Genomic DNA, 25,978 nt, shown 5'->3' on the forward strand with positions numbered 1-25,978 from the left:
CTGTAAAAGGAACGATTATAAGTATTTTGAATACTAAATATAACTAGTTAAAAATGTATTTTAATATAACTTACATATCTGGAGGATACCACCGCAGTAATACCTTCGTTTTTCCGTCTATTTCGACTCTTTTTGCTAAAACCTGAGAAAGAAATTTTATTAAAATAAATTTTAATGCGCTTCACAACGTTATGACGCGAGAATAAACTTTATATTGTTAGCTTACTTGACTAGTTAGTGTCATCGAGTTCCCTGGCGTTTCAGCTAGTCGCCCTTGTGTCCTCGATGTCGCTAATTCCAGTAGCCTGTGCTGGAGACCCTCCATTACGCCCGAATCAAAGTAATCAAAAAGTCTCGCTGCAAAGACAATGATATTAACAATGTGGGATTCCGATAAGAACTGATAGCGAGAGTATCGATATTTTAATGATTAATAATGAATATGCATGTGTACATATAAAATACTTTAATATATCCTTGATATAAAGATCGTCAACTTTAATTCGCGTTGGTACTTATCAATATTCGGCGAGGTATCCGGCGAGACTAACTGATCGCACGAATTATTCGCGCATCTTCGTCTCGCTTTTCCGGGCCTTTTCGAGCCTTACTTGATCGCGCCCGAAATCGGCATGGCCGTGACGAATGTTGGTCATACAACAATACATATCATTTGTACACGATCGATTTGTAGAATATATTCAAGAAATGAAATATGTAATTACGATGAAGCAATACTTACCAGACCAAGGTTGTCGCCTATATCTAAGCTTCTTGCCATTTCTTCTAACGAGCTTACCACCGTTCTCGCAACTACGTCTTCCGTTATTATTGCTTGTTTCTGGCTGATTAAAATGACCATTCACATGTCTCTCGAGGGCGGTCTGTAATTAAATATAGATTAGTCTCTGAATATTTTCACGGGAAAAAAAAGTCAATGCAAGGCAAACACACGCGTTACCTGAGAACTGAATCGGCATCCACAGCCGTCGACAATACATCGAAAGGGTTTATTACCCCCGTGGGACAAAACGTGTCTCTCTAACCACCGTCGAGAACATGAGGTTCTACCTTGCACCTTACATCCCTGCCAATGACAAACGAAATTGTCGCCACCAGTTTGCGTGTTGATGTGCGCAGCCTGTAAAGAGTAGTAAAATTGCATATAAAAGTTATATTTTATATTTTATTAATAGCAAATTATTATATTTTATTAATAGCAAATTATTATTGTTAAAAAATATTAGAATTTATTAATAGTTAATTTTGAATATCTTCTACGAAAAGATTTACTAATACAGAATTTTCTGCCGCGTACCTGTAAATGCTCTAAAAGACCACCCACGGATTCGAAGCTGGCTTCGCATTTATCCCAACGACAAGTCCCGCTGTCAGTGCTTTGCGATCTGTCTTTCTCAGGTGCGCGTGCCGGAAACCGAATAGTAGTAGGTGCCGAAAGAATAGGCGAAGACTTTGATTCACTACTTCGAGAGTCTTCCTCATCTATGTCGTCTTCGTCGATTGCAACTGATTGACCATCTTCATCCTTGCTATCCTCTTTCGATGGCGAAGACAACCTCGGAATGGGAGACTCGTGACCGCTCTGTGATCTCAACGCATGCAGGATTCCGCAGCTGTTCGTCAAGTTGTTGTTCTCGTTCACGTGCGGCTTCGTCAAAATTGCCTTGAAGTCCAGTGATTCGCTCAGAAGTGACGATGCGGCGGTAGTAGACGGAGAGCTGCTCTTGGTCGAATTAATGCTCGCATCCGAATTTAACCTGTTGAAAAAAAATTACTGGTAATTAATCAGAAAACAGCCTTTACTTACCACTATCATCAGTGTTCCATTGTATCACCAAGACTAAACACAAAATTACATGTTGGAATGTCGAAAGAAATCCAAGCTAACACGGAACACCTTAAAGACGATTTAAAGACGTTTTTGAGAGATTCGTTTTAATTAAAATCCGAAACACGCCTTTGAGACATCTTTTAGACACGCATGTTTTCAGGGAAAGTATTATCAATATGCGTCTATTAGCGAAATATTAAACTAGTTAATTAACCAGTTCAATTAGCTCTATTGCGTTAAGATGCCCGTTGAATATTGAATCGAATATCAATACCGGAGGGACGTGATCTTGGGCAGATTTTTCAGCACGTCGTTCGGGGTTGGCAGCGACTTCGGCAGCTTCTTGTCTATCTTTCCGTTGGCCCTTGGTACGATGACCAGCGGCACCTTTTTCGTGATCGTCGACGATGACGTCAACGTTCTCGCTTCCCAGGGCTCGTTGGTCATGGTACTGCGGTTCGTGTTGGGCGACACAGTTCCCAAGTATTTGGCAAGGCCGCCCTTGTTCCTCTGCACCATAGGTGGCCTCCGAAATTCCGACGAGCTCTTCGCCACCAGCACCATTTCGTTCGTTTTCTTTGTCTGTCAATACAAACGGCAAAGTATCAAGACGTATTGTTCATTTATTCTACGTAGAAATATTACGTCGAAGACCATTCAACGTTAACTTATTTTTTTCTCCAAAAGAGATAAAAATAAAATAGCTCTTATTTTTGTTTAACGTCACGTTACATAATGCAGGAAGATACTGATTGTTCACGCCGTTTATTTACGACGTCCTCAATTTTTGTCGGTAATTTTGTCGCAAGATCAATGTATTTTTGCTACAACGGGATAATTATGTATTTGGAGCACGGTAACGTCGAAATAGCATGCTAATATTGTTGAGTTTAACGCAAAAATTGACTACGTGTCACTTGTCTTACTTCTCGTCTTGCTTTTTATAATCACCATGTAAGCAGATTTGATCTAATATTAATTTTATTCTCCTAATATAAATAGACGAGACACATTTAACGTTTGAGCGCGATGTGGGCGCGAATTATCGAGAATGTGCCGTGTTAAATTGTCGATCGATAGAGGGAGAGCAATTTCCGTGAATTAATATCAATCTATTGGAAAAAACCTATATGCGGGTTTGTTAAAAAAGGCTAATTCAATATCCGATAAGCGCGTGCTCGCTGATAAAGTGAGTATATACGTATCTGGTGTTCGCGCGAAGCAAAGCCGGTCGACATCTTCGACACTTTCCTTTCAACATTAATCTCAATAAAAAAATGCGTCTTTTTTTTCTACGTATCGTAAGCCAAGTATAAATCATTTTTAAACAAACAAAAAAAAATAATTACAATCTGTATTCAACAATAAATTTCGCATATTAAAAAAAGAATTTTAAATTAAAATTGAAATTTAGAGCAAAGGAATGGTCCATCCATTTGCGCTTTCGAAACTAAAAGACCTGAAAGATCTTAGAATCTCATACAATTTTCTTAGAACTCTAGGTTCGTCAATGCCTCCGTGTGGCTACCTACTAGATACCGGTCACGAATCGTTCAACCTTGCATAACTCATATTTCATTCTAAATTACAAAGAAGCTGTAGGCTGGACACGTACAGTAATTGAGAACTCATTTTTTACGAACAGATTTCTCTAGACCTTTTTTTTTTTTTTCAAATATCTTCGTCTTTTCGTGCGAAACGCACAGCTCTCCCTTACATCTATATTCCTCGTTTTGATTCCGAATAGACACGAACCTTCGGCTGTTGCGGTTTAATTTGGGTCTTGAAGTACTCCGTGATCTTGCCCTGAGACTCGTGATGATGTTGCTGGCCGGCCGCGATCTTTCCGCTCCCCTTGATGACCCCCCTGGATGTGGGATCAGCGGCGCCAGAGCGCGGAAGGGCGCCGGCCTCGGGTTCGCCCCGCAACCTTTTGAACGCGGTGGTCGAACAGGCGGTTGCTGCCAACGGCGGGGTCCAGGGCCATTGAGGCCTGGGGCTGAGCTGCGACGACGGCGCCAGCTTGAGTAGAGACGGCAGCGGACTGGCGGACGTGCCGCGTAAAGCAGCTACCCCCTCGTCGCTGCTGGTGCTGCACGGCGAGCCCGGCTCCGTGATATCGCTCGTACCACTGCTGCTGCATTCGCCGCAAGACACTGCGACTCCACTGTAACAGAAAAGAACACGATCTTTATTCTATCTGTACAAAAAAAAAAAAAAAAAAAAAAATTGGTGCGACGCCTGAATAGATAATCGATTTTATTATCGCCGTTTATTAAATTATATATCATCTGGACATACTAATTAAATATTACAATTAAATCGAAAAAAAATAACGAATAGATAGGCGCGGGGGGAGGTGGGGTAAGGCGGGGGGACAGGGTGAGAGCGAGCGCGAGCATACGCGCCGCGCGCTAGGTATATTCCCCCACCACTCCCACTCTCGCTGTCCTTCTCCAGCGGTCGCGCGAGCACACACGTCCTACACACTGCGCAGCGAGCACGTGTCGCCGTACCGAAAGTAATTCTCACTTCCGTTTAACGAAAACCCATCCGGCACGATACCTACGATTAATCTTGATATCTCTTTCTGTTACAGATCGACGCAGTCGCATCCGCCGTCGTCAACGAGTGTCGTCACCGCCGATATTAAGATATATACGAACCGCAGCCGGTTCGTCGGTCGTCCCGCGAGATCCGCTGAGTATTCGGGCGTAGTTTCTCGACACGCGGTCTCTTCTAAACGCGAGTGCCGAACCATGGAACGCGCGAGAGTGATCGTCGAGTAATTGTCGCGATATAAAATCACGGGTCGGGGTGTTCGCGAGTGACCTGTTCGCGGAGGGATGACTCGACACTGCCACCTGAGAGGAGGAGCAGGCCCGGGGGGCATCCTGCATCGGCGGAGCAACTTTTAGGTGAGCATCAATTTATTAAATAAAATCTTTAATAAAAACCTTTACCTTTTTCTTTATTAAATTAATTAACAGATATATATTCATGTCTACATTAATTGTTTAATTTTATGTTACAGCCACCGGCAGAATTCTTCAACTCCGCTGACGCTCATGCAGACTGGTGAGTCGCATATTTTTTATTATTTGTAGCTTGTAATATAAGTCCCTTAAAAAATAGTGCGCGCATAGTTTCTTCCAGTTATAACAAAAAACCTTCCGGTACGAAAAAGCGCGTAAAACTTTTGGGTATTAAATCTTCTCGAAGAAGTTCATCTGAACTTCCGTTTAATTTTCATATTATTTAATTGCACCGAGCACTTCTTGTTATACCAATGGGAGGGCAAAGTCGTATCGACTACCGCCGGCTTGCAACAAGCTTGTCGTTACGTTACACGATTCGATAATGAGACAAAAATGCCCCTAACGCGACACCACCTACTGTGTTTAACGCAGCGCAATATGAGGTATCTTGTTACGCTCGATCATTATATGAGGCAGAAATTCCACGTATGTCGCGCATCGGCCCGTTACAAAGCGGCGGTACAATTTATCCGAATAAGGACGGCTCATCCACTTCCACGTCGCACCTCGCTGTGCTCCGGGTCGTCCACCCTTTTCTTTTTTCTCTCTCTCGGAGGGTCCGATCGAGACGTGTCCGGTGGTCGGTCGATCGCTCTCGGTCCGGAGGCAAACAGCTTTCGCGGTAATCGCGAAGCGAACCGAAGGGAACCGGTCGGAGACAAGTGGCGGTGGTGGCGGCCACGAGGAAATTGCAAGCTTACTGAGTAATGACGTTACCACCAACGCAAATCTAATTACAGACCCAGACATTGCCAATCGGCCTGGCCCTGTCGCCGTTCGAGAAACCCGAGTATCGCGACCCGCTTCGGTAATTTGCAAGCAAATCGAGGAGAAATACGCGCGTAAAGAGCGACATTTCGGAGGATTTGTCATTGAATTCTTTCGGCTTAACTGCGGCGACGAGTTATCGTTTCGCTTTACGTGAGGCTACGCATGGCTTTCGCATAAGGATTTAATTAATTACCGAGATTTCTAATTTTCTTTCTATTTTAGTTATATCTTTTTGAATAGAATAAAGTTCGGAGTATCGAAAAGCACTGCGTCGTTAGATAAATTCTTTCACGTTCGTAGGTCGAGCAAAAGGTTCCGTGCACGCGGTCGTTTCGCACCGCGTATCAACGGTCGTAAATTATCCAGCCGGTTGTAAAATGACCGAAACGAGGAAAAAACATCGACGCCAGTCGATCGTCGTTCTTGCTTTCGCAACTTTCCGCTCGGCGGATATTTCGGACGCTCGTCTCGCCGTTGTCTCCGTCAAGAGAAGGAGACACTGACCTCTCCACGCAAATGATAGCGGCACGCCACCGTTTTACGCAACGCGTGACGCGGTGCGTAAGTCAGTCTCCGGCGGACACGCATAAATGTCGTTTATCGGCCCGCCCGTTCATGCCGGCGGCCTATTGAATCACCTTGCCGAATTCGCCTGCTCCGTTCCCCGCGCATAAATTAAAAAAAAAAAAAATAAAAGAAAGAAACGCACAAAAAGCATGCCCATACTTGCGTGTAAAAATTAAAACTCTTATCTTCGAAGCATCGGAGACAATGACGTTCTCATTAGCCGCTAATGGAATTGTAATGATCCTTAAATGCTCCTAATGCCAGCAGGAAAAAGATAACGATTTCGAACGTGCATTTTTTTTTAAATAGAAAATTCTTTCCGCGCGTCTTATCGCCGAGGTCTGATCTCAGGAACGCGGCTAGTCCGAAGTTTTACGCGCGTGAAAAACCTCCGCGAATAAACAAATGTGACATTAACGACGCGATCCAAGGCGGAGGCAATTAAAATGTAATTAAACTTTAATAAGACCTCGGAGGAAGCGCGCTCCTGTTGCGATTCCCCGTAGGAAAACTCGCGATCGCCTCGATCTCCAAAGCGCAGGAGGCAAACGGGGAAGGAACAATAAGATGCGTTTTAATTTTCAAATGGAGGGACGCGTATCTGCGTGCACATGCGAGACCGATTTCGTGGCACTCGCGCCGCGTTGCCCGGACTTTTATCAAGCTCGCGTCCGTGCGAAAATCGAGACCGTAGGCGATGCCCGACGCTCATGCATTATACATCCCCGTGTTAATTGCATAACACGCGCTCGCGCGATAATGACGGGAGCGTACGTATATTTATGGCGCGCGGCGTTGGCGGACGCGCGATTTTATCGCACGCAGCGGCAGCTTTACGCAAAACTGACCTACGTCCATTTCGCCGGCCCTTGGCCACGGTCGTGCGGATGTACGCGCGCGCTGAACCGGCGGTAGCACAGAATTCCGCCCTTTCCGGTGGAAATCGCAGGAAAGGGATGACAGCGAGTGGGAGGGCAGAACGGACACGTCGACCTGTCTGTCGTTACTCGGTGCGCGACGATCTTGGTCGTTCGAGTGCGATATAACTCGCAGGAAATTGAATGGACGGACGGACGGACCACTTGAAAGTACTTCGAGGACTGTGAAGGGCTTCTCTCTCTCTCCCTCCCAGTAGCTTTCTAATGTCACCCGCGATAAATCGAAGCCGAGTCTGCATTCGCCAGACGACAATTTCGCTATTTATTGTCGGAATATAAAAGACTGGATTAAAAGGGTTTTTTTTTTTTTAATTTATTTATCTTGTATGTGATAAAAGAAGATTTTATATTTCGTAAAGATCGTCCAGATTTTTCTGATTTTTGTTAATACCGTTAAATATAATTATTGAAATATCTCTTCGTACGTTTGAAAAGAAAAAGGGGGAAATTCTGCCGTTACTATTTAATCGTAAAAAAAAATCTTACGCGGTACTTTATTCGCGATTTAATAAAGATTTCCGTATTTGCTGGAATAAATAAAATTGTCAATACCGAAGCGGGAGGAGTCTGCCAGAATAAGAGGTATTAATTGCCACGGCATTCGAGCGGCGCAACGGCCTCAAACAAGACATTTCGTCGTGCCGTACATAATTAGACTTCAACCGGTAATCGTCTCGAAGCTTTACATAATGTATTAGCGCCGTTCGATGTGTCCGCGCGGACCGCGTACGTGCGAGTTAGCGAATTAACGTGACTCAGGCTGCATAAGCGCTTGAAAAAGTGGCCGATGCTCGGCAGCGAAAATAGTTACACGTGCGATTGATGTCGTGCGTATGCACCGGTATGCACTCACGTGCGTGAGAAAGCCGTCGGAATCTGTGAAGTCACGGACGCGCGGAGATGAATGAAGTGCAGTTCACCCTCGAATGCAGGCGACACACTTTTGCACGCGCACGATACGCGGAGCGTCAACGTTGCGCGACAAATATCGATTCGATATTATCACTCTCGTAATTAATAACCGGCTACAAATAATCCTTAACGAAAAAAAAAAATTAAGGAAATTAATTCCCGTCTAGAATGACTAATTAACAGTATATCAAAACACAATCCGTCACGCTGCTAAAGATTAAACAGAGCGCACATCGCTGCTAATAGTTTCTCTTTAAGACAGATAACGATGTATCTTTTCGTTACCCGTGTACTAAGACCTACAATATTTTCGGTGCTACGATCTGTAAACAATTATCTTTCCGTCGAGTAGCTGGCGGCGGCACCCCGGAGCAAGGAAGTAAATCTTTTTCTCGTATTTATCCCTCCAGAAAGAAAATCCGTACGCGAACGACGTTGAAATTCGAAACTCGTTTCAGGTTTGGATCTTTTCGTGTTGCTTTCCTTCCTCCCTTTCCCAGTGACAATAGATCGCGGGGACTTAGTCCAATATATATATATCGCTGACCCTTGACACCCTCCCCCTTCCCACCCGTGCGGACGAACGAAATCACCCTCGGGCGGAAGATGACTGATTGGCAGTCCCTCCGGATCGAATGCGACTTTCGTTACCCCGCTTTTTCTTGGGAAGCTGCCCTTTCATCTCGTGAACCCCCCCCTCGCCTTTCCCCGTGCGCGTTTAATGCGCGAGTGCAGGGGAGGGCAAACACGACATATAGGTTTTCATTTGAAAGAGAGCTCGTATACCGCCACAATAAAATCTTGTGGTAAAATCTCCTCAACCTTCGTGGCACAGAATGCCTCGATGTCACTGGCACTTAATTTAATGACAGCCTCTCCCCGCGCGACGACTACTCTCAATTCCCTTCGGCGTTCCTCGGTGCGAGCGGATTTTAAGCGTGCAACCTTCGCGTTTTAGAATTTTTTCCATAATGCCGGTGGATTCTTTTTATCAGTAGTATCGAGGCACACGGCGACGGCATGAAGAAAATAAAAATTATGGACTCGACATAAAAGCGATAGTATCGAGGAATACGTTTTATACGACAGGGCCTTCAAAATACAATTCTAAATACATATTTACGCGCATAAAGTGCGAGAAAAATAGGTGTCCCGTTTCTCTTCTCAAAATTCGCTAATTTAAAATGTATTCTTATTTTTTTTTTTTTTTTTTTTTTTTTCGAGTTTCGCCAGGTGATACGATGCCTATTTTTATATTTGTAGAAGAAATCTCTTCGTTTTACGCGAATGTGATTCAAAGAAATCACGAAAAACTCGCAAATACAAGGTATGCAAATGCTTACGAGACACGCTCGAGCAGGTGGAAGAAAGAGACAGTATTTCGAAAGATGCGAGACTCACTTTCGGCGAATAACCGTTACGTTGATCGCGCAGAGTATCGCGCGTAACGTACGTTAAACGTATGTACGTACGTGCCCCGTCGTCTCACGGATTTTAAGTCCAAGTGCTAATCACGATTATAGAACAACCGTTTATTCTCATTTACAAAATTGATTCGAATAGTTCGATTTTAATTAGAACCTCCGTTAAAGCGAAATCTCGATCTTACTAATAATAATTCGCTGCTAATCAAGCTCGAGTCGCGATTATATAAACCTTTGCTCGACGTAAGCGATGAAGCGTACAGTTACGAACGGCCTCGTGGACTCGCGAATGTATCGTTGCACTTTTGGGACTTTCGATTCGCTTTGCGATTGCATCCGCTCGCGCCGCTTCCAATTTCCGCCGCCGAATTCGGATTTGGACGACGACCGCGACTATTTCGTGGAGGCTCGTATTGGAATTCGCGTGGGTAGAGTTTCCGTAGTTTCGCGAATGAGCGGGAGACCATCGCGTGATCGGACATCGTTAAAGGTCCGATTTGAATATCCTTGGAAAGGGGCGAGTGAGAGCCGGGCGAAGGGGGCAGGGGTTTTCGAAATGACCTCGAGAAGCTCCTCGTTTAAACGTTTAATCGCCGTGCCTATTATCGACTCTTCTTTTTTACCTCGCTCATTCTTCTTCGCCGATTCCTTTCTCGTATCGGAAAGTATCAATATTTATTTCCCTCCGAACGCCTTTCCGCGCAGATATCAGATTAACAAATTGGCTTACGGGAACAAATTTTCCAGTCAACTGCCAGATTGATTACTCGCAGAGAGAGTTATTAATCAACTCCACTTGCGCGGAGTTTTTTTTTCTTTTTTTTTTTATCTGCGCGGCATTCAAAGAACCGGGCGGCGAATCGAGAAGAAGTTACAGGCATCGCGTAAAGTTTAAATTGTGAGAAGTGTTCGCGTTGTGAAAGTACTAGTCGCGTTGCACAAGATCTTTTAAAAAGGAATTTTAGCGGCGAACTACACGAGCGTATTAAATACGTAACCGCGTGATATTATTTATAAGCGTGCACTACGAAATGTGTGTTTGGCCTCTTTTACGTTCTCTTGAAAAATACGAATAGCTGCGTTTATCGAGGCATTGCACGCATTCATACTCGGCGATCGTCACATTTGCATGAGGCTGGACATAGTAAGCGTAACGAGTTTTTATAGCAAATGCCACGATGCGACGGTATATACAGTTGTCACAGAAGACAAAGTAAAGTTTCACGGAGACCGTAATCGTCACAATTTAAGAAAAAAAAAAGGGAGAAGGTCTCACAATAGGCTCGCAAATTATCGCTTCAACAGTTACTACTCCATAAAACGCGATCTCGATGCTTTAAAACGTGAGCTGTAAATATTTCACGAACGCCGGACACGCGCGCTCGAAAAGAAGGAAAGAAATCACCGATATTAATTCGCACGCGCGCGTATGCGTATAGAAGTAATAATAATAAAAAAATCTTTCGCGAGAAAGAAGCTACGATCATCACGCAAACGTGGAGCGGACGTACGAAAAATCGTATGCGAGAGTCGTGAAAAATTCGGTGGTTTCGCGACGAGCTGATACGATGCATTTGAAAGAAAGCTGTGAGAGAAATCTAAATGGTGGATATTCCGAAATAATTCCGTCGGTCGTAACTGAATTCTCTCGTTGGATTTATTATACGTATTTCGCCACTTTACGTGTTATAAACTAAATGAAAATTTAACCCACTTTATTGAGCAACGGCCACTGGAATTGAGATTAATATAACACTATAAATTTTAGACGGCTGATTATTATAAGGGCATTTGTATGTACCGCGAATAATATGTTAATTTGTTCAACGTTAATTATTATGGGCGTAAACACGCGAAAATAAATCGCACGATATATCGACTATAAATATAATAAATTATAAATATTTATATCGCGCTTGCATCAATCTTTCTCGTGCATTCTAAATATATTTTCGTGCCACAAACTGGATGTGGCAGGCAATCGTGATTTGCAAACTCGACCGTCGTGTTAAAAAAAAAAAACAAAAAAAAAAGCGACACATGTGACGAAGACATTTTAAGAATGCACGCGCGTTTAAAATCCCTCGCCGCACATCATTAACTATACTTCGATCATTATGTGTCTGTTAGTCATGAATAGTTTTTCTTTCAAACGCGCTATCTAATGTAGACAAACAAGGATCTTTTACATGAGAAAGAGAAGAAAATGTACAAGTGCACGTTGGAGAAAAACGAAGGAAAACTACCCCTTTTGTCGAGGTTGAAATAGAAGGACTATTCCGACCACCCTCGGGGGGGAAAAAAAGAATAACTTCGTTCGCTTGGAAATTGACCTGGCTGTCTCGGTGGTTCCCTCGAGCCTTCGTGAAACATACTATTCATAATTAATGCCACGCGAACGAGTGATACAGCGGTGCGCTCACCGAAGTAAAGCTACCCCTTTGTCGGTGCATAATGAAAAAAAAGTTTGCGGTTTCGAAAAGGCATCCCTTCGCTTCGATCAACATGCACGAGTATCGTAACAACGAAAGCTGAGCGAAAAAAAAATGTCTTTATTATATCTTAAGTCATTAGAAAATCGTGAATAAAAAAAATGGTTTTACTTCGTTAGCTACGCGAAGAAGAGAAGAGCGCGTATCAGGGTCGAATCAAGTAGTATCATTGGCTGGACGAGCGATTATCGGATTTTGAAGTGAATCTAGCGTCGAAACGTGCCGATTGATGAAAAATAATGTCGCTGCGGGGCCAGTTTTAAGCGCGATCCTCCTTCGCGAAGCGCCTCGTCGTTTCGTGCTTGCACGTTGGTTTATTTTCGTCCAGTATGGCTGTATCTCTCTCTTTCCGTTATCCCTCTGGTCGCCTCCCCTGTGGCCTGCCAAATCCCGCAGTGCGCTCTGATACGACACACTAACCTTGTCTCGAACTCGACGTACTGGCGCGAAGAAACGAGAGGGAAGACGCGGGGTGGCCAGAAGAACAGAATGCGGGAGCGTCTCTATTTTTCCCCTCTCGATTTCGTTACTAGATAGTTAGACTTCTTTGCTTCACGTCGAGCCTCTCGTTCTCGTTGAAGCTTCGGAACTTCGCGCAAGTTCATTATCGAACGGAAACTTTGCCTGCAGCTTGGTTTCTTTGCCGCAGCCAGGTGGGAAAGTAAAGTGAAAAGCGCACAGATCGCGTATTTCTAAACAATGTTATTTTTTTTTTAATTAAAAATTGTGCGTAGTTTTACGATTTTAAACGTCCCTATCAGAGAAATTTCTCACTAAACGTCTGACAATTTATTCGACGATTTGCAAAACGCTAATAGTTGTAGAGTATCCTATTATGCATGCCGGTGTCTGTCGGTGGAGGCATAAATATTATTTTATAAGCGCAGTTAAGATCTACAGCACGCCCGCTTCGCGTGTATATCGACTTTTAGAATTTGCATATTACAATCGTGCGATATTATTACGATAATATATATCCTTGTCATAGCGAACGAATAATTAAAATAATTAATCTGATCAAGTAAGGATAAACATCAAAATAACAACAGTTAATTCAAGATGCGGGCGCGGCAATTACATCGATGCTTTTATATTATATTGCAGAGAGGAATATGTCTTTTTTTTATTTTCTTTTTTTTGTGCGTGTGTATGTGTGCATGTAATTTATGTACATGCAGCTGTACTTTATGCGGGGCTCACAGAAAAGAATCCCAACTGGATTACACGAAATAATGTTTGATGTGTAATTTCGTTAACAATTCCGGGGAAGATAAAACGCGACCGCCATCGAACCACGTCGCCTGTACGCATTTCGAATTCGGAATTACATCGGACTAGGGGCCTCGGAAGATCATAGATATTAGTCCCCGAGAGATCCCGGAATACCCTAAACACAGCGACAATCTCGCCTGGCTGCTCTTGAAAGTGGAGCTCGAAATCGGGTACGTGCTTTCAACGCGAGAAACGGTATTATTTTATATCATAAAAAAATATAAAAAATATAAGAAAGAGAGAGAAAAGCAAAAGAACTAGACGACACATACTTTGCAGTAATCACGCAACAAATATCCGACCGCAAGAATTAAATTTTTTTTTTTTTATAGAAAACGAAATATCACGAAAATTAAATTATTAAAATTAAAATATTAAAACTGTGGTTCACAGTCGTGTAAATCGCTACTTCGATTCGCGGCGCAGCGAGCTTCGGTAGAACGCGAACGTTAACGCGTTTTTCTCGGAAAGTTCGGAGGAAGCTGTTGGAAAAGAGGTGAAGTCTTTCTCGAAGCTAATGCTGGTGGAAGCGGAAAAAGGTCGAGCTGGGCAGGAACAGCTGCACTCTTTTAAGACTGAACAGCGTAGTCCAGACGAAGGAGGGGGTGGCTTTATTGGTTTAGGGTAGCTGGAAAAGCCACGGCGTTTCGATTCCCTTACGTTCAGGCAACGTGGCACAAAATTATAAACCGGTAGGTAGACAACTCGTCGTTCATTATGACGGACACGACGACAAACGTGTGTCTTACCGGGCCGTGGCAACAATAGCCGAGATCTTTCGTAAACTTGCTATTTTTAGAATTTGCCCGTTACCTTAGTAACCATTTATTCTTGGTCTTCTTATTTATTTCCGTATCTTTAATTATTAATACGCTGGACAAAAACGATGAATAGCCATCCAATTTTAAAGAGACCTTTCAACCTTAAGTATTTTCGTCGCCATTTCTTTTTAATACTTTATTAGACGGTGGATCAACATATAGACCTACACGTTATAAATAACAGTTTATTACTAAATACCGATTAAAAAAAAAAAAAGTGCACACCGAAGTGTCAAGCGCTCGCGCCAAGATAAATAAAACACGAAAACGCTTACTTTTGCACCATGCCATACGTGGTTCGAAAGAAGACGGCCTCTTCGGCTTTGTACACCCTTTATGGCGTGCAATCGATCGATGGAATAGCTTGCGACCTTTCGAAATGGCTCACCCTTCTCGGAAACAGCTGGCTCCCGTCATCCATCAACGCGGGGTGGAAAACGCGAAAAAGTTCACGGGAAAACGATATTCGAGAACGTCGAAGTTTCACGTCGCGAACGACCGGTTGCTCGGTGCCCCAAATTCTCGGCATCGGGCGAACAATTTCTATGAACGTTCGTGCGTCTTTCGTCGGCAGTTTTAATTGTTAAACGGAAATGCACTGTCGAGTTTTACCAGTTTCCCCCCTCCCCCCACACACAATTCGATCACACATGCACGGCCGGGGTCAGCCGGGAAATAATCAAGTTCGGCGTAGGGCTGGAGGACGACGTTGCGCGCAGTAGGAACTTGGACGATTCGCTCCGTGCATAGGATAACTTCCGAGGGAACTCTGCACACGGCGCGTGTAATACAAAATGCAGTAGTTCGCCGGTATGATCGAACCGTGTTCGAACACTGTACTAGGGCCGGCTGGCCGCAAAGAGGGAGCGAAAGAGAACCCGTAGACTCGGCTCGTGTTGTGCTATATCTATCCCGTGGCCCGGCACGGAGAAGACTGGAATGAAAACCGAATTGTAGGGGTCTCTACACGGTGCATACGTGTGTGGGGTATGCGAGAGAGAAAGAGAAAGGGAGCGAGATAGGGAAAAAAAAAAAAAAAGAGAAAGAGGGAAAGAGAGAAAGCGGAGGGTTTAGGGCTACGAAGGGCGGGGAAAAGAGAGTTACTCGGCAGGGATGGCGATGACCGGAGGGTCGGTTTATCCTGCCGGAGATCCCATAGGATGGAACGGCCTCCCGTCCCCCCCGACCTTCCTCCTGCCACTTCGTCGCGTCACGTCGCCCGACCGACAGTCTGGTTCGCGTTGAGTCACTGTGTATGCACGCGCACAACTCACCTCAGGTAGAAGAGTACGCGTGCGACAAGGCGAACGAACTCGTCTCCCAACTTCGGCCTCATTGAAAATGTGGGTTCGGATGCAAGAATGCGCGCCGCTGCACGTGGGTCGTTCGTTTCGAGAATGTCGCGGGACCGCTGATAATCTCCGCGTTGATACAATTCGAGGCGAAGGGAGGGATGGGAATTAATTTCGCCCTACGAGATTTCGAAATATCTTCAGGAATCAAACTCCGGTTTTAATTTTACTCGAATTTCCATAGGAAACGGATAACGATGGTCGTCGGTTTGTGGATGAATGCATACGCGGATAAGACGCGCCGGGCGCGTTCAGTTTAGAGTTTAACGCGATCAAGCACGCTTTGCGGAAGTACTTGGGCGACGAGACGGAGCAGGTACACGGTATCGTAGTACGTAGCTTGTAACGAGTGACATATTGCCGCACGCGTGCACGGATCGTCGAACGTCACGTTCGCTCACGCTTTATGTGACGTAACGCAAGGGCGTTTCCGTCCTGTTACGGTCACTTCCGCTTTGAGACGGCCGCTGCTCGCCCTTTCCTCACCCTTTTTTCTATAATTATCGCTCGCGCTCACGTCCTTCGGAAATTACGATGCCAAGGTACGGGTCAATTAATAGCAGAACGGAAAAGAGGGGAAGAAGGGAGAGGGAAAGGAAAAGGTAGCTTAAGCACGTGATCGAGCGACGTAATTGCCGGGCAAGATTTATGCTCGTTAAATATCCTCGCCGCGTTCACGCGTTTTTTTATATATTTTTTTTTCGCAATCGCAGGGGAATCGCGTACTCACGCAATCGGAAAAGATCCTCGGGATAATTCCACAAACTCGTACGCGTCGGCCGCGGTTATTTCCGGGCTCAAATACTGCGTTAAAATAGCGACAAGTCCGCCGGCGGTCATAAATCAACGTCGAGACTTTCTTTTAGAGATCTAATACTTTATGGATTATTGTTTTTCTATTTATTGCGGGTATTTTTCATTTTCACGGAGTGGAATTTCTATTTTCCACGTGAAATGCGATAACAATACGAACGTGATAAGAAAAGCGCCGAGAACGGCACCTAAAGCGACGGGAAAAAGGAAAGGCGAGAACGTCTTGCGGGACGACGCAGACGTAACGAGACAGGAAATCACGCCGATGTAATAGGAGGTGCCACGAAAGCGACATAAAGTGACACACGAGACATGCGAAGTATCGCGAAGTGGCACAGCATTGATACTAAACAATGCGTGACGTGATGCGCGACGCAGGAATAACACAGGAGAAGCGAGGCGATGCGGCAAGGATAGCGATGACATACAAAATATCGCGATGCAGTAGCGTGAGTGACACCAGAGCGACGCGAGATGATAGGGTGCGAGATGACACAAAGCGCGACTTGTTTTATGGTATTTGCATTGCAGAAAAAAAAATCGATTAAAAAAGAACGGAATTTGATACACCGGTTTTGTGTAATTATCATACAATCAAACGTATATGAGATATGAATTATGAAGATTCGGAGTTGCAATCTAAATCTTGAAAAAGAAAAAAAAAATTAAATAAAAAAAAAAATATTTGTAGTGTTTTAAAAACACATTTCATCGAGGAAAAAAAAAATGTACGCGCGGCACAATATTTTTATCTCTGCACTTTCAGCGAAATAAAACCAATACGGATATTTGCAGGTAGATGACACTTGTCGAGTAGCGACTTCGCGATCGATAATTACGAAAGCGGGAAATAAAATGAGACGAAGAATCCGGCGGCCGGTCGTGGAAGACACGCGTGGCTGCGAGCACGCATTAACTCCACGTCGGCGATTTGCATACGCTGTATATTTGCATAAGCCGCTCGCGGAACATAACACAAGCGGATCGAACAATCGCGCCGCTTGCATAATATTTGCATAGACGATCGCCAACGTCGCCGCCGTCCATACACCCCGATCGACGAGAATCCATCCCGCCGCGGGACGCGCGGCGCTTATGGAAAAGCGCGCGTCTTAATAAGGGCGAGGGAGAAAGAAAGAACGACGTACTAATTCGCGTTAACGCTCGATTCTATCTTCGCCGCGGGAAGTTCGCAGGAAGTGCCCAGGAATATGTGCTTGTTCTAACTTTCTGTAGGCCGCAACTTAGCGAGGAAACATCGCGTGTACGTAGATCGTGAGATCCATAGATCCGTGGGTTTTGATATCGCGTATCAAGGTCCGTAGCGGGACTGCAGGAATTCACGGATGCACGCTGCACCGCGTCAGTGTGCGAGCAAATTAATTAATTCACGCTCCTATAAAATCGGCCGGCATATTTATATTGCACGCGAGCAACGAGGGCGATATTTCATCCAGCTTTATTATTCATGATATTTCTGTTTCTTTCTCATGCAATTTGTAAGACAATGTTGAGTAAATAACACCGCGATTTCGCGTCCACGACGTGATATCCGACGGGTTTATCTACCGGCCCTCGCGAGACGAGATTAAATTAACGAGGCGCATCCGATTACCGAGATCGTTAGCCGACGCCTTTGTCGCGTCGCAATAAAATATTTTGTCAGGGCGTTCCCAATTTTCCGCGGTTCGCGAGAGCGTTTGATTTACAAATCGAACGATAATTCGCTCGTCCTGCTGGAGGCAGAGCACAAAGGGAGCCGAAAGCCCGGGGTGCCGTCCCCGTGTACCGCAACTCACCCGCCGGTAAATCCCTTTTGTACTCTCGTCGGGCGGTGTTTGCCGGGGAAGCGATATCGACGGACCGATTTATCCCGCGCGCGCGGATGTCTTACCCTCCTCCTTTCAACGCGCGCAAAATGTACTAATCGACGGAGAAAACGCGACGTACGAGGGCGACGCCGCTACTTTTTTTTTATACGCCACCGCGACTTTTGATCATTTTCTCAGACTCAGACGTGCGGCGTTTGATATTACAGTCGCGATAAAAAAATATTAAAATCCCTTACGCGAACAAAAATTCATACATCTTACGAATTAAAAGTGTATAATTAATTATTGCCCCGGCGCTACCTGTTTTACGTAATTGTTAATTACGCGAGAGTCGTCCGCAGCTTCGACAATGCCGGCGAATCAATAAAAGGCGCATACAATTACATAAAACTGCCAGATTATTTACGACGCATTGACGATCGATAATTACGGAATAAATATTTTCAAGGCGCACCGCGGTTTAATAACTGTCAGCTTGTATGGCTGATCGTTCACGATTTCCCTATCCAAGACGGCTCGCAGCGTTCGATTTCTCTGGTAATAAAACTCTTGTGATTCGCAATTTTTACTCGGAGAAGAGGAAACCGCTTACCGTAGCGTGCAAACAGTTACATCCGGCTTGCGCGTCTGTCGTCTGAAAAGCGTGCAGAACGCATGCGAGCGCTCGAACGCGGGGATTGTTCCCTTGTTGCGGAATCGTACCCTTAATTAATCCCTATTTAGGCGGTCGATTTGTTTAGGGACGGCCTCGCAAAGGGACCGGTATGGAAATTATTTCGGTCACGAAAACGTACGATTGGAAACACTCGCCGGAAGAAAGTCATTCCACACGGAGGACGATAAGCGAAAGGGATTGCAGAAAAAGCAAAGTAGCTATAGTAAAGATAAAAAAATAAGAGCTCTTTTTCTTCATTTAATTGCGTTACGTTTCGTAATTCCAAATTTAAGCATATTCTCTCATTAATTTTTAAACGCGATAATGCGAACTTAGGTCTTCAAGGGAGCTTAGACTTTCTCTCTCTCTCTTTCTCTTGATTTTATCGTCTCTATCAACCCTTTATCGTCGTTCTTATCGTCTCAGCGTGGCCGTTATCTCTGACCCTAGACGACGAATCGGAGAGAGGAGGCTCGTGGTGATTAAAATTTCAGAGAAGCGAAAATAGGGAGAGATCGTTCGGTCGCACAGTTAAGCGCCAAAGAAGAAAAGACCAAAAGGGCCAAAAGGGTCAAAAGGTCTGGCGTTTTCGCTAAGTAATTAAAGTCTCTACTGCAATTTTTGACTTTCCGTATAAGAACGAATCGCCCTGGTGTCCCATTAGTTTCGAGGAAAAAAAAAAAAGTTATGAAACCATAATTTTTCACCTAACAATTTATCCCAGAAATACCGAGCTGTTTGTTTCTATTATCACGTACTGAAACCAGCGGGATAACTTTCCCGAGTTTAAAGCATCGCGGTAATTCTGAACAATGTTACGGAATAAGAAAAAATGAGGGACCAACTTAACTATCTTAATAGCGTTACGGCAATTTTATCTATTAACGGCATAACGACGATTCCTCAAGATCGTCAATTATGAAATTTTCCGCGGGCACGTGTTGGGAAATAAAATAAAAAAGAAATGCACGTTTACGCAATTACCTGTGAAGATAATTAGAAATTGTGACAACACACCGATCGCAACGCCGAGCGCGTCCGTTGCAGTTCGGTGCAGCTTGTTTCAAATTACTTTCTTCATTAGCGACGCCGATGCCGCCGAGCGAGACGAACGAAAACCCCGTGCGCGAATAAAAAACTCAGAACCGTAAATCACGGCGATGGACAGTTCTTACGGGATAACGATGCAAAACAGGAGTCGGAGGGACACGAGTAAAACGCTGGCAGAGGGTTAAGAAGAAGTCGATAAGTGGCCCTCCTCCCTCTCGAAGAGCCGGAACGTCTCATTCAGCTCGCTCGCTCGCACGCTCGGCGGGATAACGAAGAGGAAGGCTCCGCGCACCTATGTATATAGGTATATATCGGGAAATGCCGTTCTCGAGAGGGTCGACGCCCACATAGAACAGAGAAACTATGTGCGAGCATCTCGCCCACGCTATCGAGCCTCGCCGAGTGTAAGTGAGAAACTAACGGAGACAATGGATCCCAAAGTTATGCCCTAAGATCTCTCGTGCAGCCAGGCTGCTGCCTGGTGCTTCGCCGCGAGAGAGCTGGCTGGCCCCCGAGGTGACTGGTGCATCGTCACGTAATGCTTATAAAGCGATTCTCTGTTACGAGACCTTCAGCGCTGCGCCATCCGTCGAAAGTACCGCATCACGAAGGCACATTTATCACAGAGCAGAAAATACGGGGATCCTGAGATCTACGAGGCATAATCGCGCTCTCGATATTTTCCGCTCGGTGACAAATGCATTTTATATCGCGCGTGTATCCAGAAAAGAGCGGGACGATTGTATACCTTGGGAATATATGAGATTACAAATATATGCGTGTGTGTGTGTGGTTAGGCCGAAAGACGCCGATAATCGTAAATTGAAAGATTTCCGAGATTTACGAGTCCGACGATCCTAAATACACGGTTCCGAAAGTTGTAAGTGTCGTTCTAGGGACTCTCCGATGTTTTAAGAACTCGACGCCAAGGATTTGTCGATCGAAATAAAGCATCGGTCAGCACCGCGAAACTATATTACGGGAAGTCTAATCACGCGAAGATAGAGATCCAGCATCGATCCTGCGAGACGCTATATAATTTCGATTAACCGTTGCTTCTGAGTGCCAAGTTCTTCCAATTACCACGCGTAATCGGTTCGAATTCCACGGATAGACGTACAGTCGTAAGAACGGAATGTACCGTTTAATACACTAATGTCTCTTCCGAATGGCAGTGCTCGTAATGAGGATACGCATGCTCGATAAATTTGCTCGGTAATAGGCTGTGGAACGTGGAGAGTGACGGAGGAAAAAAAAAAAAGAAAAAAAGAAAGATACCTAGGTGCGCTCGCATACGTCATAGGCATAACTCAGGCGGCGACTTTAAATGATTACGACATCGGTACCCTTTGAATACGCCACAGGCGCGTATAATGCGAGTACAGTCGTACGCGCATTTTCGCAATCGCGTCAGAAGGTACGATACGAGCGTGCGAGTCCGTGGAAAAGTGCATCGCGCGCTCAACAATGGAAAATCTTAACGAGCGATGGAAAAAAAGAACGGAGGGCGATCTTATCGATGCAACAGAATTCGCCGCGATTTTACGCCGCGGTATTACGTCCCGTTTTTCCTTGAAAGAGCGGCTCTTAGAAAATCACTTTCTATAAATTTGTGCTGAAACGACGCTGTCCGCGTTTAACAGTAATATTATTTTATTTTTTTTTTTCGGCAAAAATATTCACGCGAGTATTACGGAGCACCGGGAAGTAGTGGCGAACGGCTGTATCGGGCGGAGTCGCGGTCTGCAGGTGCAAAAGCGCTGATTCCGCATCGTGAGACCGACAGGAAACCCGGACGAACCGCTCCGCTTCCGACACGCTTCGCCGCAAGGCGGAGAGCCCCCGTGCGTTAAACCGACGCGTGTTAACCCTCTCATGCCGGAAAACCTGACTTAATCGCGAATTAAAAAACAGTTCCCTTCGCGAGAGAAACTGTCTTTCGCTTCCTTTACAACATTTTAGATCGATCGCCAGATTACCGTTGAGGAATCGGAGCGACGACGTGGATTTTTTATTCGCGCGAATTTTTTATCGCGCTCTCGGACTTCGGTCTTTCGAAATTTTTCTTTAGCTGCGAAGTTCCTACCACTTCCGGCACCTTCCAAGCCGCGCGATCGATACGCGAAGTTGCCTTGCGGATTTGGGGACTGGGAAGAAGGAAGTGACACGAATCGAGATATTGAAGAGAAACTGGAAGGGAAGAAAACGCGCATGTGTCGCGCGTGCGAATGCACTCGCCGACCTGGGTTAACAGCCCGTCAAGAGCTACAATGCAACATTGTTTCGTCCCGCGCCACCGGCGGGAACGACGTGTCGTGTTTGTTCCGTTCTCTCCTCGTTCCCCATGGCGTGTTCGCGCGGAGAAACAGGTCCTCCCGGCTTTCGCGCGCCGCTTCTTTTCACTCTTTGCCGTTTCCTTTTCCACGTCGTCGCGCGCGTCGATACGGCGCCCTCGTTGAACGAGTTTTCTTCTTCTGGACAATCGACGAGTGGTCCCGGGACTCAAAAGCGACAAGCGGCCGTCGTATCGCGAACGAGTTCGATCACCTACCGGACTCCTCGGGAAAGGTTAAAATTATCCTTCAAAATTCTCTATCTCTTGTTCAAGCAAAAATTTACGTGTAAACTTTGCGATTAGATTCTGCAGATATATAGCATTCGATTTAATCCCCACGGAAGTCGCGTTTTACACGTGTATTTTTAAATAAAAAAAAAAAGAAAGAAAAAAAAACCTAATGGCGCGTACGATAAAATATTCGTAAAGGGTTGCAGAATGTGTCGAATGCCTGTGTACCGCCGGGAATTTCTCAATTAAAATATTTTCGCCTCACAACTCTCCATCTTTGGTATGCATACGTGCGTGTGCCCATTGAAAAAAATAAAATAAAATCCTAATACTTGCCGTTAACGGCGCTTTCGGTTGAAAAAACTCGCGCGTGGAGAGTCCAAGAACGCGCTACAATTTCATTAAATGTCCCGTGAAGCAGCGAACAATGCGGGGTGCCGTCGCGACGCCGCCGGCGCGTTTCAGAAGGCCGTGTTAATAATCGCTGACAATTAACGCGCGAACTTTAACGCGCTCCTTGGAAAATATGGAAGTCATTCGTTTCCGCCAGCGACTCGTAAATTCGACGCGTGCTTCCTCCGGGCAAGAGCCAACGCATTACCGGCGACAATGGAATTCTAGTGACTGTCCCTTGGACGACGTTATCGCCGGAAACGAAAATATATATGCGAAAAATATACACGCGATAATTCGTTGACATCAGGAAGAGTTCACAAAACAAGACTATTTAATTAAAATAGCACTAATCTTTCGCTCGTAGTATTTTTAACAAAAAAAAAAATTGGTCGACAAGCTAAAAAACTAACAAAAGTAAAAACATTGCCGAGCAAAGTGTCCGAATCAGTACAAATTGCACGAGAAATTGAGTTCAACAAATGTTAATCAAATTCTCTTCGTTAAATGAAAAAGGTAATTGACATCGATTGCTTTCTGTACCCAAAATACATTTTAATGGACGATAAAAAAAAAAAAAAAAAAGAAAACAAATTTTGATTCTATCGACGCGTCAAGGAATCAATTCCAAACTTGTCGAAGAATTTATTGTCGATTAACGAGCGCGCAGCCACGGCCTTTTTTTCCCCCCCGCGGTCGCAATGGACTCGTTTCACTCGCGTCTTCTATCGCGTCTGTACATGGAAGTAAGAGCCTTCCCGTCGCGAAGGAACGCTCTCGCACGTTCGCTCGCTCATAAGTCGCAGCGCTACGCGAGTCGTGACACAATGTGAAACGAGCTTGTCCCTGGCCCATATAGCGTAGGTAAGCTCCATCCGCGATTGCGTAACACCGCGGCCGATAGTAGAACGCGTGAGTCGCAGCCGCGGCATTTTCCAGCGTACTGTATACTCGGCGAGCGTAGTTCGCCGCAATTGAGACACGGAAAAAAAAAAAAATTGCGAGACGCGAGAGAATAAACTGGAAAAAAAATTTCTATCATTATTTCGCGCAAGTACGTGAGGTTAATGCGTAACGAGGTCCAAATGTTAGTGCGGAAAATATCACGGAGAGCCGTACGATTATTACCGTGCCGAGAACGGCCAATTATTTCGATACCTCGGTAATATTTTACATTCTATTCGCGCGCGTAATATTTCCTTATTTCTGCTCCGCGCATCGGGCATCGTCGTTTTCCAAGGTATCGGCTCGTTATGGCATCTCGTGTGGGCCGCGATACGCGAAGGACAGAGCTAGGATACATGCGCTACGCGTAGCTGTCGCAAGGCTTCTACGGCTGGTATTCAAAGACCGCTTTTTATTTCAAGAGCGTCTTAAATAAAGTTTTAAGATGCCAAGACGGGTCCGTGATTAGTTCAAAATTACGTAAAATGGTCTTAAATGCGAAAACGGACCGACCTACGAGCGCTCGCGAATAAAAAAAAAGAACATAAACGTTACCGTTCGTGATTTCACGAAGAGGAAGACTCGACACGGTTTTCTCGATGCTTTCAACGCTCGGGTGTGTCGTAACGATTATAACTGATACGATACTAGAAAGTTCACGCGGTCAGTTTTAAAGCTAGCCATATGTTATTTACTACGCGAGCGGCTGCTATACTTGGCCGCCTCTGTCATTAAACACTTAACGATCGCGGATTCAACCGTGTTCTTAAATGCATTGGTGAAACGGTGATTCGCGGAATTATTACACTCGCGGGGAAATTTTACACCGCCAGGCGGATCGTGAAACTCGCGGAGTTACTCCTTTTGGACGAGCGCCACGACGACAAGCCAACAGCGCGAAAATGCTAAAACTCTAAGATATTGCCGAAGATAAAAGGTACCAACGGCTTCTCGTTATCCGCGCTAAAAGCCCGATAATTGTCCGCTCGCGTTTTATCCAATTCGCAGGCTAATTACAAACAAGCCCAATTTATTTAACGCGAGACGCCGTGGATCTCGAAGAAACTATATTACGCGATTACTCGCCGTATGAAATCATACGAGATACTATTATTTGAAACGCGGATATTGACACGGCACTTAATGCGAAATAAGATATTCCCTTATTAACACATTCTGACGTATTTTGACACCTGCTTCGATCATCCATAATAAATTAGAGCTGGATTCGTTCTCGCAATTATCGCGTCGAGTGGCGATAGCGTATCCATCGACGATGAGCCAATCTCGTGAGTCACCTAAACTCCATATTTATCTCCGCCGTTTCGTACACTAATAATAATGTGTTCTCAATTTCGCTATTATAATTATGATTTTCCCCGCAACGCGAGCTGCACCGTGATTGATTTGTAAACGGTGCAAGGCTTCGTTTTCGATTATCGAAGATATATCTTTTTCATCCGAGCTAATTTCATTCTACGCGTGGTAATTATTCATGGCGCATTGTTATTACACCTGACGCGGAGCCATCATTGTGCACGCTTTTGACGGCAGTGATTTGATTTCAATGCCGTATTTTTTTTTTTCCATATCCAGCGATGAGCATCGAAAATATGGTAATCTAACTGCTCGGTAAAATTTCATTTATTAGCGAGCGCGATATCATCGAGCACGAGTCAGCTCATTAGAATTGTTTCCGAGTTGATTCTTACCAATTATGAAAGGCGCTCGGCGAGTTCCTTCTCCTAATCTGCGTGCTCGCGATGGTAATTATGATCGCGAACGCTGCTGCAACGTAACCGCGAGACGCCGATCGGTCGAGAGATGCGAAAGGTGCGATTTAAAATCTCCGAGATTCGCGCGACACGGGTCGTTTCTCGCGCAGCTCGTTTATTCGTTCCGCGTCTTCTAATAGACCGGCGAGAGTTAATTGCACCGTGGAATTTCAAGCCCGCGTGCAGGCGTACGGGTATACTCGTGTACGTGAACAGTGGGAACATCGCAACTGTAACAAGGTGTTTTAAGCCCTCTTCATTCCTGCACTTAACCTCTGATAATATTACGGTTCAAGTCGCTCGACGCTCTGATTGGCACAACAGTAAAATCATATCCGAAGAGTGTGTCGTAAAACGTAATGGCTTGCAGCGTGCAAACGTAATAGTAACATTTAATATTAATGATCACCTCAAAAGTTGTTAGCTGAATTCGCTTGAAGAAAAATAGAAAGGCGCATAAAATTATTTCCGACCTTACGATTGAAACCGCTTCTCGATCTATTCGCGGTG

At 44.9% G+C, this 25,978-nt stretch overlaps 1 protein-coding gene across 1 annotated transcript in view; it reads right to left on the bottom strand.

The window, feature by feature from the left end:
* Jing (AE binding protein 2 jing) overlaps positions 1 to 25,978 on the bottom strand; it is a 71,978-nt gene that overhangs the window by 7,344 nt on the left and 38,656 nt on the right. The window contains exons 2-8 of the mRNA XM_070671319.1: positions 3,608 to 4,019; positions 2,127 to 2,434; positions 1,319 to 1,778; positions 962 to 1,141; positions 743 to 884; positions 227 to 357; positions 75 to 142 (exon numbers count right to left, since the gene is read on the bottom strand). Of these exons, the coding sequence (XP_070527420.1) occupies positions 75 to 142; positions 227 to 357; positions 743 to 884; positions 962 to 1,141; positions 1,319 to 1,778; positions 2,127 to 2,434; positions 3,608 to 4,019 (1,701 nt within the window). The remainder of the gene's footprint in view (positions 1 to 74; positions 143 to 226; positions 358 to 742; positions 885 to 961; positions 1,142 to 1,318; positions 1,779 to 2,126; positions 2,435 to 3,607; positions 4,020 to 25,978) is intronic.

Source organism: Cardiocondyla obscurior, linkage group LG23, assembly GCF_019399895.1.
Source record: "Cardiocondyla obscurior isolate alpha-2009 linkage group LG23, Cobs3.1, whole genome shotgun sequence".
NCBI lineage: Eukaryota > Metazoa > Arthropoda > Insecta > Hymenoptera > Formicidae > Cardiocondyla > Cardiocondyla obscurior.